General features: G+C 45.3%; 1 protein-coding gene across 11 annotated transcripts in view; it reads right to left on the bottom strand.

Moving 5' to 3' along the window:
- Nucleotides 1-16,746, bottom strand: part of DGKG (diacylglycerol kinase gamma) — a 206,378-nt gene that overhangs the window by 83,780 nt on the left and 105,852 nt on the right. For all 11 annotated transcript variants that reach the window (XM_080655804.1, XM_080655809.1, XM_080655807.1 and 8 more), the window contains 3 exons: nucleotides 13,235-13,324; nucleotides 11,091-11,251; nucleotides 3,814-3,878 (listed from right to left, as the gene is read on the bottom strand). In XM_080655804.1, coding sequence (XP_080511930.1) covers nucleotides 3,814-3,878; nucleotides 11,091-11,251; nucleotides 13,235-13,324 — 316 coding nt within the window. The remainder of the gene's footprint in view (nucleotides 1-3,813; nucleotides 3,879-11,090; nucleotides 11,252-13,234; nucleotides 13,325-16,746) is intronic.

Here is a 16,746-nt window from a genome sequence, read left to right as displayed (position 1 = left end):
GGGTTAGACTTGTTGAGGTGATTATTTCACAATATTGAATCACTATGTTGTACATCTAAAATTAACATAAGGGTATATGTCAATTATATTTCAGCTAAAAAAAGAGAATCAAATCAGCCCTACTGCTTAAAAAGTTGTATGATCTCAGCTAGATGACTTGGCTTTTCCCAGCCTTAATTCCTTTATCTAGAAAATAGAAATGCTAACATTTACTTTGTAGGGCTGTATTGGGATTTAAATAATCTAATGTAGTTTAAAAGCTGAGTGTATCACCTGGTATCTAGTAGGACCTCAAAAAACAACAGTTCCTAGTTTGGTTCCCTTGTAACTCTATTTCTGCACTGATACTATACAACTTCCTATAGACTATATTACCTACTAAATGTAATCTTGCATGTGAAAATAATTTTGTAAAAAATAATTGAGGGTTATTTTTCTTTCTTTGCTAGACTATGAATTCCTTGAAGGCATGGACCATGTCTTACTTACCCTTGTATCCTAGAACACTTTCTAATGTGTTAAATCTCAGTTGTATTAAATCTTTCTTCTATGGTTTATGCCAATAATGAAATGATAATTTTCATAACATTCCTAAATTAGCAATTAATATTTAGTCTGTCAATGATTAGAAGTAGAATATATCCAGAATATATTCTCTGCCATCAAAGGCCTTTTCTCCCCCTTGGCTATCACACCCAGCTCATCTTTTGCACCTGTGGATCTGATTCTTGCTCCATTAATAACGCAGTTCCACCAGGGAACGTAGCTTAGTTTTGTACAACCAACCACCTTCCCTGGCATCAACGTGTGTAGAGAGGCCATCAGTGGAAGACCTTATTGAAACCTCAATAGCTGATGCCTGTTAGGATTCAAAGAGGCCTCAGAACTGTAACTTTTAACCATTTGAGGGTTATGGATCCCTCCAAGAACCTTCTGATAGTCTCTCCAGAAAAATATATTCAATATGTTGCATACAATGTCAAAGTGTCCTCAGAGCTTCCACAGCACTTGTGCCTCAGGTTAAGGATTCTTGTTACAGTAGCCTTGAAAACTCAACGAGCTTTGGGAAAAATTGAAGTTTCCTGATAAATTCAGTCCCCAACTAGTCACAGTCCCATGTTCAAAACCAAACAAACAGTTATAACTCCCTAGATTTAACCTCAGGGTTATCCCTGAGGACCCAGTCCTGAGCATTAATGGTAAGGGCAGCTAGCCAAACAGTGACTACTCTTTGGAAAACCTAAATTCAGCTGAGTAAAATGAAGTCTTGTTTGATAATATTGTTTACATTTCCAAATCCTGATATTGATATCAAGCTTTCTTCCTATCCCTTGTGGCCTTTCCTAAGTTTAGCTGCTGGTGTAATGGGGTAACCATGGCAACAACCACCTGCCTATTTAAAACCATCTCCAAAGCTAAATAAGGAAGCCTTGAGAAAATGGCTGCTTGCCTGCCTCTCAGTGGACAAATCGGGTACTCCTGGGTATGTTTAATGTGAACAAGAAGGGGTTCTCAAAGAAGCAGCATGGACTCAAAGCTCTTAATAGAAAGTGTTCTGGGACCTTGTGAAACAGGGCCTACCTCTACACTATAATGTCTTCACGTATTAGCAGGCACATAGATTTACAAGCAAATCCCCTTGCCTGTCATTCTAGGTGATCACACTACCTTGACCTCAATCAGGTGAAAGGCGAGGCATGTACCTAACTAGGAAGGAAAAACAGAGAGCAGTGAATTTGCTCTCATTCAGAGAGCAGTGAATTTGTTCATACTTTGCATTGAAATGCACAATTATAACATTTTCTGACAGAGGTATCTTTCTTGTTGTATTCAACCATGTGAGTGATTGATGATTGCTCTATTCATGTCATATGTTGACCTATGGATTTGTGGACTATAGAGGCATGTCTCCCTCCCTGTGCTTCCTTGCTTTCTACCAGCTACAGAGGTTATGCTTTTTCCTGAGCCAAGAGACCACACGACTGACACAGCTTGCTCTTCCCCAAACATGCCGCATTCTTGTATTTCTTGATATCTATGTGAACACTTAGCTTCTTCTTCTTGGGTTGTCCCTCTCTTTTTTGTTAACTTAGAAAACACACTTGTTTTCTGTGTCTTGGTTTGGGCATCTCTGTTGTCGGAAAGCCCTCCACACCAAGTTCTATGCCCTTGCTTTGTGCTCCCATAGGTCGCCTGGATTCACACCATTTAACGCTAAACTCATGAACATCTGCCTTCTAGTCTGTCCCCACCACAGGACTGAAAGCCCCTCCCCCTCACATGTTTATTCAAAAGACTTCTGGAACAACACCTGGAATGTGATATGTTTTCAATGGATGAATGAATAAACAGAAGCCCCATGGATTTCACAAGCATGTGGCATCCTAACAAGCATGTGTGCATGAGTATGTATAAAGGTACCTGCATGAGAAGAGGACCATAAAAGTTTGGAGTGGATGGAAGAGAAGTACTTTAAAAAAAAGTTATTTTGTACATATATGAGAGTGGAAAAGATTGTGAGAAGACAGTCATCTGATCTGTAAGGCTGTGACTATAATAGGAGTAGGAGCTGAAAATACACCTGTTGATAGTGTTTTGTGAGTGTGCACGATCTGTGTATGTGAAGGCAACGGAATATGCCTGTGACAGAATACACACCCTAAGGAGATTAGTTCAGCTACTATTAGATGCCACACATTAATTTTCCTGATGCTAAAGTAGCTTCCTTATGTTCAGTTTCTGATCTCTAAAAAGACTTTCTTCTTTCTGGCTAACTTCCCAGACTGTGGGGTCAGAGGGAAGGAGTAGGAATGAAAATGATGGAGCTTTTCAGGAATGGGCTTTAAAGGAATGTCTTCAGATAACACCAGACCACTGCATTAAAGAGAAAGCTGAGGGCTAAACTCAGCCCACCAGGCTCAGTGTGAGTCCTTCTTCCCCACCTGTCTGAGGGTAGAGTGGGGCCCAGAGGTCATCTTGAAATGGTACAACACAGAGGAAAGAGAAATGATGGAAATTAACTAACGTGAAGAATAAAAGAAAGAAGGGAAAAAGATAATTTATCAATCCCAGGAATAGATATATGCCAGTCACCACTCACTTCTTGAAAATCCCTCCCGCCAGCAATGAGGGTTTGCTTTTATTGGCAAATGATCTCCCCGCCCCCCTCGCCCCCCCCCCCCCCCCCCGCCGCTTTCTCTTTTCATTTTTGGACCCCTAACTCAGGGTGTGAAGGCTGTGGCTGGGATCTGGCGGGCTCAGGTCCTGCGCCCTCTGCAGGGCCTCCCTCTGCTGCCCTCTGCTGGCGGGGGAGGCGGAGGCGACGCCCTCTCCGACGCCGAGAGCTGCCACCCCCTCGCCTTTGAGACAGAGAAGCTGAGGCCCCTGCCCCCTCCCCCGCGCCTGTCCCTCTCCCCAGAGGGATTGCGGCGGCTAGGGGTGGGGGTAAGGGTGGCACATTTTGAGAAAGCGGCCGGCCGAGCCCCAGGAGGGTTCCACTTAGCCAAGAACAGACTCCACTTCTCATGGCCGGCGCATCACTCCCTTCCTCCCTCACCCCACCCCACCCCGCCCCATTCCTCCCTCCGCACATCATCCGCTGGGAGGGGACAGGAGGCTAGGCTGCCGCAGGTCTCTGACATTGTTTTCTGCTTGGAAATGGAACCCCTCCTTCCGGCAACGTGGCAGGAAAGTGAAGTCCCAGGGCAGCCGGGCCAAGAACACCTCGGCGAGAGCAGGTGGAGGCCTCGGACTGGACCGCGGCTCCGCTCGGGGCGGGGCTAGGGCAGCGCTGCAGCCCAAGGGCCCTCTTACCTGCTGTTAAATTTTTCGGGGTGTTTCTCTCTCATCATGTGGAATCTGTGTGCAATGGAAGCATCCTGAAAGGGAAAGAGACAGAAAGCAGATCCCTGGTTAGTGGTCATGACGGTACGATGTGGAAGGAAGGGAAGCACAGGCTCTCACGGAAATCCCCCAACTTCAGGGAAGAACAGCAGGTCCCAGGGTAGGGGGTAGTGCCCCCCTCCCCCATGCGTGTAGACTCCTTGCAGCATTCCCCTCTACCCAGCCATAGTTCAGGGTGAGCGAAGGGGACAGCCACTGCTCTTTGAGAAGAGAGAGGTGGTCTGGGTCTGTGAGCAGTGAGAATGCCGAAGCTGGCGTGTGTGTGTGTGTGTGTGTGTGTGTGTGTGTGTGTGTGTGTACGTGTACTGAGGGCGAGCCTTTGGAAATATCTTGCCATATCTTTTAAAACAATACTTTTTATTTCGGAATATTTTAAGACTCACAAGAAGTTGCAAAAATAGTACAGTGAGTTCCTGTGTCCCTTTCACCCAGCTTCCCCCAGTGATAACTTCTTACATAACTATCATGCATTATCAAAACCAGAAAACTGATGTTGGCAGATGCTCTTATATATTAACTCTTAACCATCCCTAATAGTAGAAATAATTGTAGCATTGGGTAACATTCTTAATAGATTAAAAAAATCCATTTAAACTTCTGACTTCTGCTTCTTGATCGCTCCTGGAAACAGCTCTCCCCAAGGTCGGTAAGAGTCAGAAGTGCCATTCTATGGGCACTTTGCTGCCCTCCTCTTAGCACATCCCTTTGCTGCAATCCTGGCCACATTCTCCTCAGAATTCACAGAGGATGGCTCCAATGGCACATGCTTCTGGGCTCTCCATCCTCGGATCAGAACTTCTTAGCCCTGAGTCCTATCTGTAGCCCACAATGCATCTCACGTTCTCATGGTTGTTACTAGCATCTACTGTCCCTAGTATGTCTCTAGTACCAACCCTGAGCTTCAGACCTGAAAATGAACTCATCTTTCCTCCCCAGACTTGGTCTTCCACCCTTGTTAATAGTCTGGTTTTCCAGCAGAAGACTTCATAATACCCCTTTACCCCCTCAACCCCAAGGCACACGCCAGCACTTTAGGTGCAGTTGATGGACTACAAAATATATGACTTAATTTGGCTGGAGTTGTGGGAGTGACCAAAAACAAGAGAGCTGATTCAGATTTGTTCAGGCGAAAAATACAGAAACTCATTTACTGTAAGATGTGGCTAAAAGAGAACTGAAATTTCATACAGTGAATTTTCAGCTAGTGTATATTAATTCTGGCTCTTAATATAGAAACTCTACAATTTTTTTTCCCTGAAAATTTTTTTAACATAAGGAGGTATAGTGCAGCAAAGAAGCATTTTTTGAGCATGTGCTGTGTGTGGTGAGTAAAATACAAGTTAACGGTGGGGACCGAAAGTCTAGAAGCTAGTGAGGGGGCAAAGAGGAGCTTTTGTGATATTTACACTTGGCAGAGGAGTGAAGCCAGCTAGCAGCCCACTACTGAAAGGGAAAGTCAAGGATATGGGCTTATTTTGTGTTGGCAAACACTCCTTGCTGAAATCATGTTTTAAAAATGTTACGTTTAAACTAGGTATTGATTTAGTTTTTAGTTTAAGACACATCAGGAGGTGAAGGTCTTGGTTAGGCAGGCACCCCGTGGACACACAGTGGGAGATGCGCAAGCCCCCAGAGGCCTCTGTCCCCTGGGCCTGTGCAGCTTGCTCAGCTCTCCTGCAGCTGCGCTTCATGCTGATAGACTGCTCACCCCGCCCTCTCCCTGAGCAAGTTTCAGTGAACATTCTGAACCAAATTCACTGACATCTGTCAAATGATTCTCTAGAATTCAAGAACATGTCCCATCTGCTGTGTTCCTTTGAAGCACCAATTTTCTTCTGTCGGAAGAAAAGAAAAGAAAAAAGCAATCACATGTTGCCTGATATGATTTGTACTCCATGATTCCCTGCCCCCAATGCTGCTGCGACTGGCTTCTGGACTTTTTTTTCTCTGGGACATGTGCACAGACCCCTCCTACTCTGTAGTTCTGATTATCCTTGGTTTTTCATAATTAGGTTTTGCAAAACTTCTTTTTCACAAAGACCAGCTTTTACAACATTATTAGTCAAGCATGTGGGCCCTAATTTGACAGTGTAATTCCTTGGTAAATGACAAAGTGGCAAAGGAGAGTTGAACAGTTCCTTTGCTGTTCAGTCTCGAAAAGGCAGTGCAGGCCAAGGTTCTGATCATGTTTCCCTACCTGGGGATCAAAAAGAGAGTCAAGATTCACTTTTACCCTCAGTTGAGCTTCTCTCTGTCAAGTACTGAGCTGGCTGTCCTTACACTCAGTCGTGATTTCATTTAAATTTTGGAAACCAGTGCTAAACTGGTTCAAACCCCCTTTTGGTATTTATTACAGCAAAAGGAGAATTCTGTTGTGGAGGGAGTGGGTGGTAGATGGGAACTGCAACCCTGTGGATGTGATGATGACATTTCTGATGGCCTCACTCTCTGGGGTGCTTTCTATGAAGTGTGGGGTAAAGACAAGATGACAGCGGTGAGGACATGTGGCTACTCTTGCTTGAACTAAAACTCCAATCGCACAGTTGGACAAAATATTTTTGTACCCCTTCAAATCTAAGCAGCAGTGTTTGAACTCTGAAATGCTGGGATGTCTAGGCCAGTGATGTCCAATAGAAATAAATTTAAATTTTTTTCTAGTAGCCACATTAAAAAAGTGAAAGGAAAGGAAATTAACTTTAATAATATATTTTAATTAACAAATGCTATCCTTATAACATGTAGTTAATATAAATATTATAGCAATATTTAAAATTCTTTCCTTCATATCACATTTTTGAAATTTAGTCCATTTTTTACACTTAGAGCATCTCTCAATTTAGATTAGTCCAATTTCAAGTACACAATAGCCATGTGTGGCTAATGGCTACTATATTGGACAATGCATTTCTAAACCAATTTGACAACTTATGGAGATAAAAAGAAAGGAGACAAAAACACAGATTATTTGAAGTTTGGATTGTTCTGAAAAATTCTGGCAGATTGGGGGATTAAAAAGAGTGGCGAACTCTTGTCCAAGACACCTTTCAGTGAGTCCCATTGTTTTAGTACCGTCATGGCTCTCACAGGTGACAGACAAAAACCTGAGGCGAAGGGAGTCCAAAGATGCAGGGACAATGATGATTTTTAAAAAATATAAATTCCCTAATGGGTAGGAGATGTACCATTGTGGAAACTTGGCTGGTGAAGTCTGATAAATCCAGTCTGTAAGGTGGAGAATGGCACATGGGTTAGTGTGATGACTGGGGCATCTTCATGCCCTCTGGGGCCCCCCAGCATCAGAAATAGATCTCATTGAATCAAGGGATTAGCTGTTCACTCATCCTGGAAGGCTCAGTGACAGCAGAGCCTTTGAGGCGTTCAGAGCTACACATGCCCCAGGAATTATTTCAGTCCCAAACTTCCTGTCACTGATACCTGGCCATCCTGACATTTCTGCCAATCCAAAAATAAAGAGCAGAGACAAGGAGGCCAGAGAAGTCAGAGGAAGTAGCGTCCTGAATGACTATGTTTAAAATCTCCTGCCAATGGATGTTATCAGAGGGACTGAAAAGGCCAATTATCTCCACGCTTCACCAATGGGAGCTGGCATGTACGTGGGTGATGGGAATGCGGTGACAATGAGGCCATAGTCACTCCTTGCTTAGGCCAGGAGTGTTTTCCCGGTCCCTCCATCTATTAAATGGGTTGTATGGTAACAAGGGGGCCAGTGAACCATCAGGGCAAGTTCTTTACCAACTATGGGCCCCACAGCAGCGGTCATTGTCATCACCTTTGTAAGTGTAAGGCAGCAGACATTTGATATCAACAGGTATTCCAAGTCCTTCAAAAGAGCCGAAGACTTTGCACGGCTCTCTTTGCCAAAGGAGTCCGACTCTAATCATCATAGGAAGTAAAACCGTGGGTTGGTTTACATACCTACTTCTCGTCTTACAAAGTTTGGGAAGTCAAATAGGGAGCAAGAGCTTCTGTAAATGTCAGGTCCAGATTGTGTTAGGGTTGTGTGTTGGCTACTTGTTTTCTCAAGAATTTCCCTTTCCAATTTTTAAAGAGCGAGCACACAAACCCTGCAAACATTTTATTGCAAGAAGGCTAAGGGCACACCAAGGAGATTAAAAAACAGCCCTGGTTCCTCACTGCTTTGCAATAAAATATTAAATATGCACAAGCTATTTGGAGGGATTATAAGAAAAGATGCTGTGAGGTTCTTCATAATTTGAAGGATGAACAGATTGGATTATTGTAAGTCAGCCCAGGGCAAATAAATAGCTTGACCACAGAGTGTGATGGAGAATCTGTTTGCATGCATTTCCTTGGGGGACAATTAGCTGGCCTTCTTCCCTCCCATCCCAGTTTATTTGCAATAATGAATTAAAACCATGATCAGTGTTGGCTCTGGGGATTAGGCTTGGTTATCTAGTTGAGGGGAGGTTGTCTATTCTCTTTTATTGTGTCCATCCATTTGGTTAGCTAATACTGAGTGAGTGCCCCCCTCCTTCTTTTGCATATGGCACTTTTGCATATGGCACTTTTGTAGAGACAGGCAGGGGGTATTTTTGGCAACTAGAGCCTGGGTGTGTTAAGGAAGAAGATTTGGGGTTGAAGGCAGGTCACTTGTCCTGTGGCTCAGCTCTCACTTCTGGCTAGTTGCTTATAGGTACTGGTTTTCCCTGCCTGTCTTTTCTCTCCTTTATTTCAGTTCTGGTTTCCGCTCCTTAAAGAACTACTTCCTTTGACCATTCTCTGCTATAATGAATAGTCTTCACTCACTGAAGACTTCATAGGGACCATTTACATCAGAATTATCTCAGGGGCTTGTTAAAAATTCAAATTTCCAGACTTTGTCCAGACCAACTGAATCATTGTAAGGAAGTAAAACTGTGGGTTGGAGTGGAATCAGGATCTGTCAGGGAGTAGAATTTGCATTTCTGACAAGGGACATAGGTGAGTCAGCACACACTAAATATTTAATGATCTCCATCCTCCCACCCAAATGCTGCCGGTTTGGTGGCATGAAGACAGAAGGGTTTGTGCAGAGGCTGCAGAGCTTATGGTTCACAGCTCAGTGGGCTCTGGATCCAGGCAGTAGTGGCTCCTGGCTCCAGCACTCTGTATCTTTCTAAGCTGTAGCTCCTTCTTCCAAAATACAAAAGAATATTGACAACATTTACCAACAGGGAAACTATGCCTGGTGTGCAGTAAGTACCCAATAAATGTTAGCAAGTTACAGTCTAGTTGTTATAGGCAAAAGACTTGAGTTTTTGTGAAAAGGTAATGGTGGGAAGCCCCCTGGATGCCAAATATGCCAGTCATGTCTGATCTGTAGGGAGAGAAGACTGCATGTTCCCATTGTGGGAAGTGGAGCCTAAGCAGGTGATCCGAAAAGGAAAGGGGCCTTTGAGCCAAGAAGAGGAGGGAGGAGTCTACCAAGGTCACTGGAGAGGAGTGCTGGAAAAGGCTTAGGGAATGATGTCTCCCCCATTTGAGACCAAGGGAGCTGGGGAGATAAACAAGAACAGGGTACAGAGACCCCTGAATTTACTCCTGGTCCAACACCCCCATCCTCTCAGAACCTGATTGTGGGTCCAGCAATGCCTCTCTGCTGTTTTAGTAGTAGAAAAAGAGTGCTGGATTAGGAGCCAAAAAATGAAGGCAAATCTCTTAATTTGTCTGTTTCCTCACCTGTGAAATGGAGATAATACTGCCCTTCAGTGCAGTCATAAGAATCAAGAAAATATCTGTAATTATGGAAAATTATAAATCGTATAAATCTAAGGTATTATTATTAGTAGTAATCCTTTCTGCTTCCACGGTTCTCTTTCTACTCTTCTCATTAAAAAACAAAATCCTTTCCTCAAACCTGCTCTTACACAGTATCTTTATCATTTCTTCTTCTCTCTCTCTTTTTTTAACCACCAAAATAGTATCAAAAGAGGCACAGGTGAGGATGGTTGAGGAGTGCAGGTATCACACAGTTGGGGACTGGAGGGACTCAAATACATATGGAGCTGGGCAGCATAATTCCAAGACAGGGACACCAAGGAACGAGCCTGGCTTCAGAAGGAGGCACAGCATGTATATGCTAGCTCTGCCCTTTCCTGGTCCAGTGTCCTGAGGCCTCACCTATAAAATGGGGGCAGTGGGGACAAGATACCTGCAGGATTGCTCTGAGGACCAGAATACATAAAGTCTGGCACAGTGGAGAGCACACAGTAGGAGCTCAATAAATGCTACTGTCTTTGTTGCATCTGCCTCCCAGACCCCAGCTCTATTTTTGGCAGCGTTGGATCCCTTTTCTCTCCCATCCTGTCCCCAACAGTTTGGGAAGCAGTGTCCACCCCATCCTCTTTGGATCAGAAGATGAGTTAATCAACACAATGTAACTGTTCTGCATTAGATGTGCTGGGGGCTGCAGGGAGAAAGGAATGTGGCACTACCCCCCCCCCCCTCTCTCTCTCTCTGTGTGTGTGTGTGTGTGTGTGTGTGTGTGTGTGTGTGTGTGTGTGTGTGTTGGCAGAGGGGGGAAGAGATGTGCACACTCAACCAATCCCTTCAATCTAATGCAGCGAGTGCACTGACGGGATAAGTACAGAGTGCTGTGGGAGCACCAAGGAGGAGCACAGAGCTCAGCCGGAGGGTCCAGCCAGGGGAGAAGCCACAGAGATTTATGAGCACTTGGAACATGGGGAATGGGGTTGAGATAAGGGGAGAAAACAGGACAGAAGGAATTCTGAGAGCTAAGCCAGTCAAGCTGCTTGGACCCACACAGTCCTCCATGGAGGACAGAGTTACATCTCTGGAAGCTTGCGTGAGAGTCTCCTGACTGCGTGCCCCTTGGTTATTTCTTGGTGTTGCTTTTCTTTAACTGCTTCAAATTATCCAAAGGTTAAAAATGTCTTTTGAAAAATGTCCTGTCTTTTCTTCGGTTAGTTAAAATTATTGGGAAGGAATTTTCTATATAACCAAGGATGGGGGCTTGGTACAGTTAAGGTGTCCAGATATGAGGATGCTTGGACATAAGTCAATGCTGGAGGCAGCCAGGAGAGGTAAAGAGTAGGGGAGACCAGGCCGGGGGGTGGGGGCAGGGGAGGACAATGGTGGACCAGAACCTTTCCTGCCTGCCCAAGCATTTCTCTTCCATGCAGAAAGGCAATCCATGGCCAACTCACCACACCAATGGAGAAGTAGTTGTTCATGATGTCATACGGGACCTGGTCCCCGTTCTCCACCTCCTCTCTGGGGATAACTTCCAGGTGCCAGCGATCCAGCATCACCAAGGGGCTTTGCTCAATTTCCTTCAGGATTTTTGTCAGGCTTCCCCCTTCATAGCCTGTGGAGAATAACATTGCATTTGTCCCAAAGCAGAAAGCTAAGTTGTCGCTGATGTACAGGCAGCTCAGAGCAGGGAATCCTGTGGACATCTGTGACCTGGAGTCCCCCAATGTTCCTGTGGGCCAGAGACACTTAGGTTCCCTGAGCCACAGAGAAGGAGAGGGCAACATGGAGCGATTAGAAAGAAGCTGGGGCGATCTGAAAGCCAGAGCAGCAGGGGAGGGGGCGCGGGGGGCTGGCCAAAAGTCGGCAGGCTGTGTTGCTGAAGCAAGCCTTGGAGACTTGGTGGGCTGGGTGGTTGGGAAGCTGCATATGGGAGGACAGTGTGGTAGACAGGATTTTAAGATGACACCCCCCTCCCCACACCGATTCCTGCCTGCCCTGGGTCCCATGAATAAGAGGCAATTAGATACATAACGTGAAACAGTTGACTTTGAGAAAGGGAGAGTATCTTGGGTGGATCTGACCTAATTGGAGGAGTCCTGAGAAAGGACTGGGCTTTTCTTAAGAAATAGATTTGAAGCTTGAGAAGGATTCGACATGAGGAAGATTCTCTGTAGACAGCTTTGAAGATGGAAGGACCCCATCTGGCAAGTCATGAGGGAGTCCTCTCACCTCTGAGAGTGGTCCCTGCAGACAACCAGTAAGGAAACAGGTCCCCAATCCTACAATCACAGAAAACTGAATTCAGTTAAACACCTGAGTGAGCTTAGAAGCAAATTCTTCTCCCGGAAGCTTTAGTGAGACCAGGTTTCAGCCTGTGAGGGCCTGTGCTAGGGCTTCTGGGAGGTAAAAATGGGTGTTTTAAGCCTCTATATTATGATAACTTGTTATGCAGCAATAGAAAACTAACATAGAATGTGTATCGTAAGTAGTGAGAGGTCAGTGGGAGAGACAATCTTTTCTTTCAAATAATACTTCTATGTTCCTGCTTACTTTTGGGGCAACCTTGAAGAGTATTTTCAAGTTGTCAGGGCTTTGATCAGCAACTTAGGGGATGCCCTACAAGATAGCAATGGTAGCAGCTATATAGCGGAGGGCCTTAAAACTATCTGGGAGTGCAGGCTGGGTTTCCTGCATGAAATTGGTGCTTGCCTCTGCTGCCTAGTGCTCACAGTGCGGGGCCACTCTCTGCCTGTCCCTCTGAACAGAGGGTTCTTTTCTAGCATCAATGTGCAGCTGAGGACCCTGGTAGCTAGCTCTTCCAGTGCTTGCCAACTTCCTTGTAGGCTGGATCTCACTTGCTCTGGCCCCAAGCATGCACCAGACTCTGAACACTGACCGCTGCCTGGCCTGGTTTTGAATTGCTCTCTGAATTGATCAGCCATCTTCAGTTTCACTCTGATCCTGCCTGCCAGACTGATCTGTGGGCTCCTTGGGCTGATCTGAATTTCTGCACTTTCTGGAGCATGCCCAGCTCCATGGGGTTGTTGTAGTTTGAAAAGTTCTCAACTTAGTTCCTGCCCATTGCCTTGTAAGCTGGTTACCACTTTGAATTCTCTCTTCTGAAATTTTCAAAATGAGGGTCCATGGCTATGGGGTGGGGGCGGGGGGGAGTGCTAAGATAATCGGGATGCCCTCAATAGCCAGTGATGTGGACTTTCAGTCTGCATTCTGAGTCCTAATTCAGAAGAAGATCAGTAATTTGGGAAGGGAGAATTTTATGCAGAAAACACCTGTCTAAGCGAGCCCTTACTGTGATGAGTGCTGGGAAGGAGACATTACCTTAAAGTTGACTTGTTCTACTGGGAAAGGCAGGCAGTAAGCAGATAGTTTCAGGATGACAGGAAATATAGTGAGGGTTAAGCATAAGCCTGCAATGCAGGGCAGGGAAACAGCCATGAAGTCTATCTGACCCCAGAGTTGAGTATTAGTCTGTGTAATGTGATCCCTAAAAGGGAAGTTCAGCCTAGCTCTGTGGAGCATCCCTGTCGACTGGAAAGCTTGTCCCCAGGGGAGTGCCAGTCACAGGTAGACTCACCTCCTCCCCAGCGGAGACATCGGGCCAGGTCATTTCCTGTTCCAAGAGGCAGGACGGCCACTGGTGGATGCTTTGTGAAGTTGGCCTTATCTGCAACCCATGAAGAAGAGGAGAGACCATATGCCATGGGATTACAGAATGTCCGAGTTATCTAGATATCCATGACCTGATGCTTGAACCCCTCTATAGCGTTCTTTGTTAGAATACCTCCCATGATGGGGAACACACTACTTGCTGAAGTAATTTCCATCTGCAGTGTGTAGACCACTACAAAGGGTTTTCTTATCGTGAACGAAATCAGTCTCCTTGTAACTTGCATCTCTTCATGCTAATTTCACCCCAATCCTTTCCTATGGGGTGAAAGCAACCTCAAAAATCATTAGTGTAGTTTGTACAGCTTTAATCCTTAGTGATAACTAGCCCTTGTTACATTTACCCCTCAGACCAACCCTGCAGGGTCTTATCATTTTTTGTCATAAATGAAGAAACTGAGGAAGAGAGAGAGAAAGTAATTCCAGAGCCAGGATCCAAACCCAGAGCTCTAGAGCTCCAAACATGCTCCTCCTTTCTTCAAGGACTAGGCAGGTGCATAGACAGTAGCACAGGTGGGTTTGAGACATCAGGGAATGGTGAGGCATTTGGAAAACTGAAGATGTCACACCTAAAGTCATTCATGTTCAAAAGTTTAAACATAGTATTGTGTCTAACAGAAAACCGCCATGTGTCATTTGGCACCCAGGTAGCAGTTTGCCACTTTCACCTCCTCCCAGACTTGCAAGTACAGAGATTCCTAAATTTATTTTCCATGCTGGTGTGAAGCAGCATCAGACTGAACCATTAGAGAAAGCACAGGAGATCATGTATGTTTTAATCTGGCTGAAGATCTACAGAAGTTTATGTTAGCTAATTAAGAAAGTTGAAAGAGGCACAGACACCCATTGGGCTCAAGGGGGTGCCTATTTACATAAACCTCAGTTCACCTAGTGCCAGGGACCATGAATGATATCATGGGGGAGTGTTGGTAGGGGGTTGGGGTGCTACAGGAATCAGCATCCTACATAAGGATCATACTAGGGTTGCCCCAGCAAAACAGGAGTTCATAGGTTCCCTGGCTTGTCTGACTTGTGCCAGAAGTGGCTGAGCTCTGGCAAAAACCAGGGCTGAGATTATAAGTGGGAGGGTTAAGATGGAGGATGGAGTAAAGCAGTGGACTTTCTTTTTTTTCTTTACTATGTACATAGCATTTTTTTAAAAATATATTTTATTGATTTTTTACAGAGAGGAAGGAAGAAGGATAGATAGTCAGAAACATCGATGAGAGAGAAACATCGATCAGCTGCCTCCTGCACACCCCACACTGGGGATGTGCCCGCAACCAAGGTACGTGCCCTTGACCGGAATCGAACCCGGGACCTTTCAGTCCGCAGGCCGACGCTCTATCCACTGAGCCAAACCGGTTTTGGCGCAGTGGACTTTCTCATTGTTCCCAGAACCCATAGTCAGTGTTTATGCCTCCCTGCCTTTGCACATTCTGTTCCTTTTGCCTGGAAGACCCTTGTTTCCTTAGATCTGCTCTTTCTTCCATAGTCAATCTTCTTCACAGTGTGGAGGCTAGAAAGCTGAATGCCATCCTACGTTTCCCCTCTCCCTCATCCCACATTTATTCACTCATCAAGTTCTTAATAGATCTCCAAGCAATCTTTTCTCTCCATCCCCACAGTGATGCCTGAGTTCAGGTATGATATGATTCCTTCCTACTGGTATGGTTGCAACTGTCTCCTCTTGGCCCCTTTCAGCCTCCAGTTCCACCCTCTCATGTGTTCACTACACTTTCACTAAGGTGGGCAATCCTTGAATCACAAGGCTTATCACGTTAGTCCATTGCTTTCACACTGTTGGGGCTCCCCTCACCCCTTAGCATGGCACACTAAGCCCTTCCAGGCTCTGCCTTCCTCTCTAGCCTCATCTCTTATCCCTTCGACCTCCCATCCAACATGTCAACCACATCTTAATGTTTTCAGTGCCTTAAATCACAAGCTCTGTGTTGCTCATCTCAAATGCTGCCTCTGGGAGTTCCTCTCTGGTGGCCCTAGTCTGGACCAGGTGCCTCTCTAGAATGTTTCTTTAGCACTAGGGATAATCTCATCACAGTGTCTTGTAATTTACTATTCATTTGTTCCCTGAATGTACTGTAATCTCCTGGGAACTATATCTCATTCACCACAGAATCCCCACACATACTTGCTGAAGGCCTACTATGTACTATGGCTCTAACAGCGGGTAAAAAAGCCATGACTTAGGCTGTAATGGTAGTCAAAGGGGAGAGACAGATATTAATGAGGTCTTCCCATAAATTTCAAATTTATGCTGAAGATGAAAGGAGTGTGGTCCTATAATAAGGTGACAGAGGCTGGGGATCTGTCAGGAAAGGCTCTCCCTAGGAAGCCACACTTTGGCTGAGATATGAAGTAGAAACTGACCAGCAAAGACCAGGGGAGCATACCAGACAGGAGGAACAACTCATGCAAAAGCCCTGTGGTGGAAGGGGTGGGTCTATCCAAGGGTCTGAGAAAGGAACTGTATGGCTTGAATCTTGAGGGAGAAGGATGGAGGTATAAGGCTGGAATGGTGGGCAACTGCTAGACCACGCAGATTCCTGTAGATCATCTGAAGAGTTTTCGTATTTGTCTTAAGAATAATGAGAAGCCATTTATGTGCTTCACATGCATCATGAACCCATTGACATTTAGATAAGACCATTCTGGCTACAGAGGGAGAACAGATCAGGGAGGGGACCAACTGGGGGTGGTAGAGAGCACTGAATAATTTCTTCAATATTTCTTGAATGAATGAATGAATGAATGAATGAACACTGTGCCATTATTCCTCTTACCACTGTTTTTTTTCTCCTTGACCCACTAACCTGTAAAAGCAGATAATCTCACATGACCTTCTTTCTTTCTATTTTGAGCAGCTTCTAACACCTGTGTCCTCTGCAGATGAATTTTATAAAACTTTTCACCCAAGCCTATTTTCTCCTTCATGATGGAGAGGGAACCATGCAATCAGCTCTCAGTACTGCAGCCATCCACCCTCTGCTGATCAGCTTTTCCTTCCTGGCTCCCAGGGGATGCCCCCCTCCTCCCACAAACAACTAAAGCTGGAGGTGACAGGAGAGTGTGGGTGGCTGCTTGGCAGGGCTGTTTCTATGGAAACCAAAGTGCCTGTGAGGGAGTCTAAAGCAGCAGGTGTGCAGGTGCTGGTCCTGCCCTCACCCTCGAGGTGGTCGGCTTATGACCCCTGGAGGCCAGCCTGCCCTGCCCTGTTCAAGGTCAATCATGGCTGATTCTTGGTTCTGCTCTTGTCCTTATTTCCCACATCCAGTCTGTCAGCAAATCCTGTTGGCTCTACCTTCAAAAGATATCCAAAATCTGACACAAAATTATTGGTAATTTAATTTTATTTTTGTTTTTCCATTTAGAAGCTTAAATGGAATGGGCATTATAGTGAAT

The sequence above is a fragment of the Plecotus auritus genome (assembly GCF_963455305.1).
Source record: "Plecotus auritus genome assembly, chromosome: 2".
NCBI classification, from domain to species: Eukaryota; Metazoa; Chordata; class Mammalia; order Chiroptera; family Vespertilionidae; genus Plecotus; species Plecotus auritus.
Note: the sequence above shows the minus strand (reverse complement) of the source record. Positions and strands in the feature narration are given on the sequence as shown.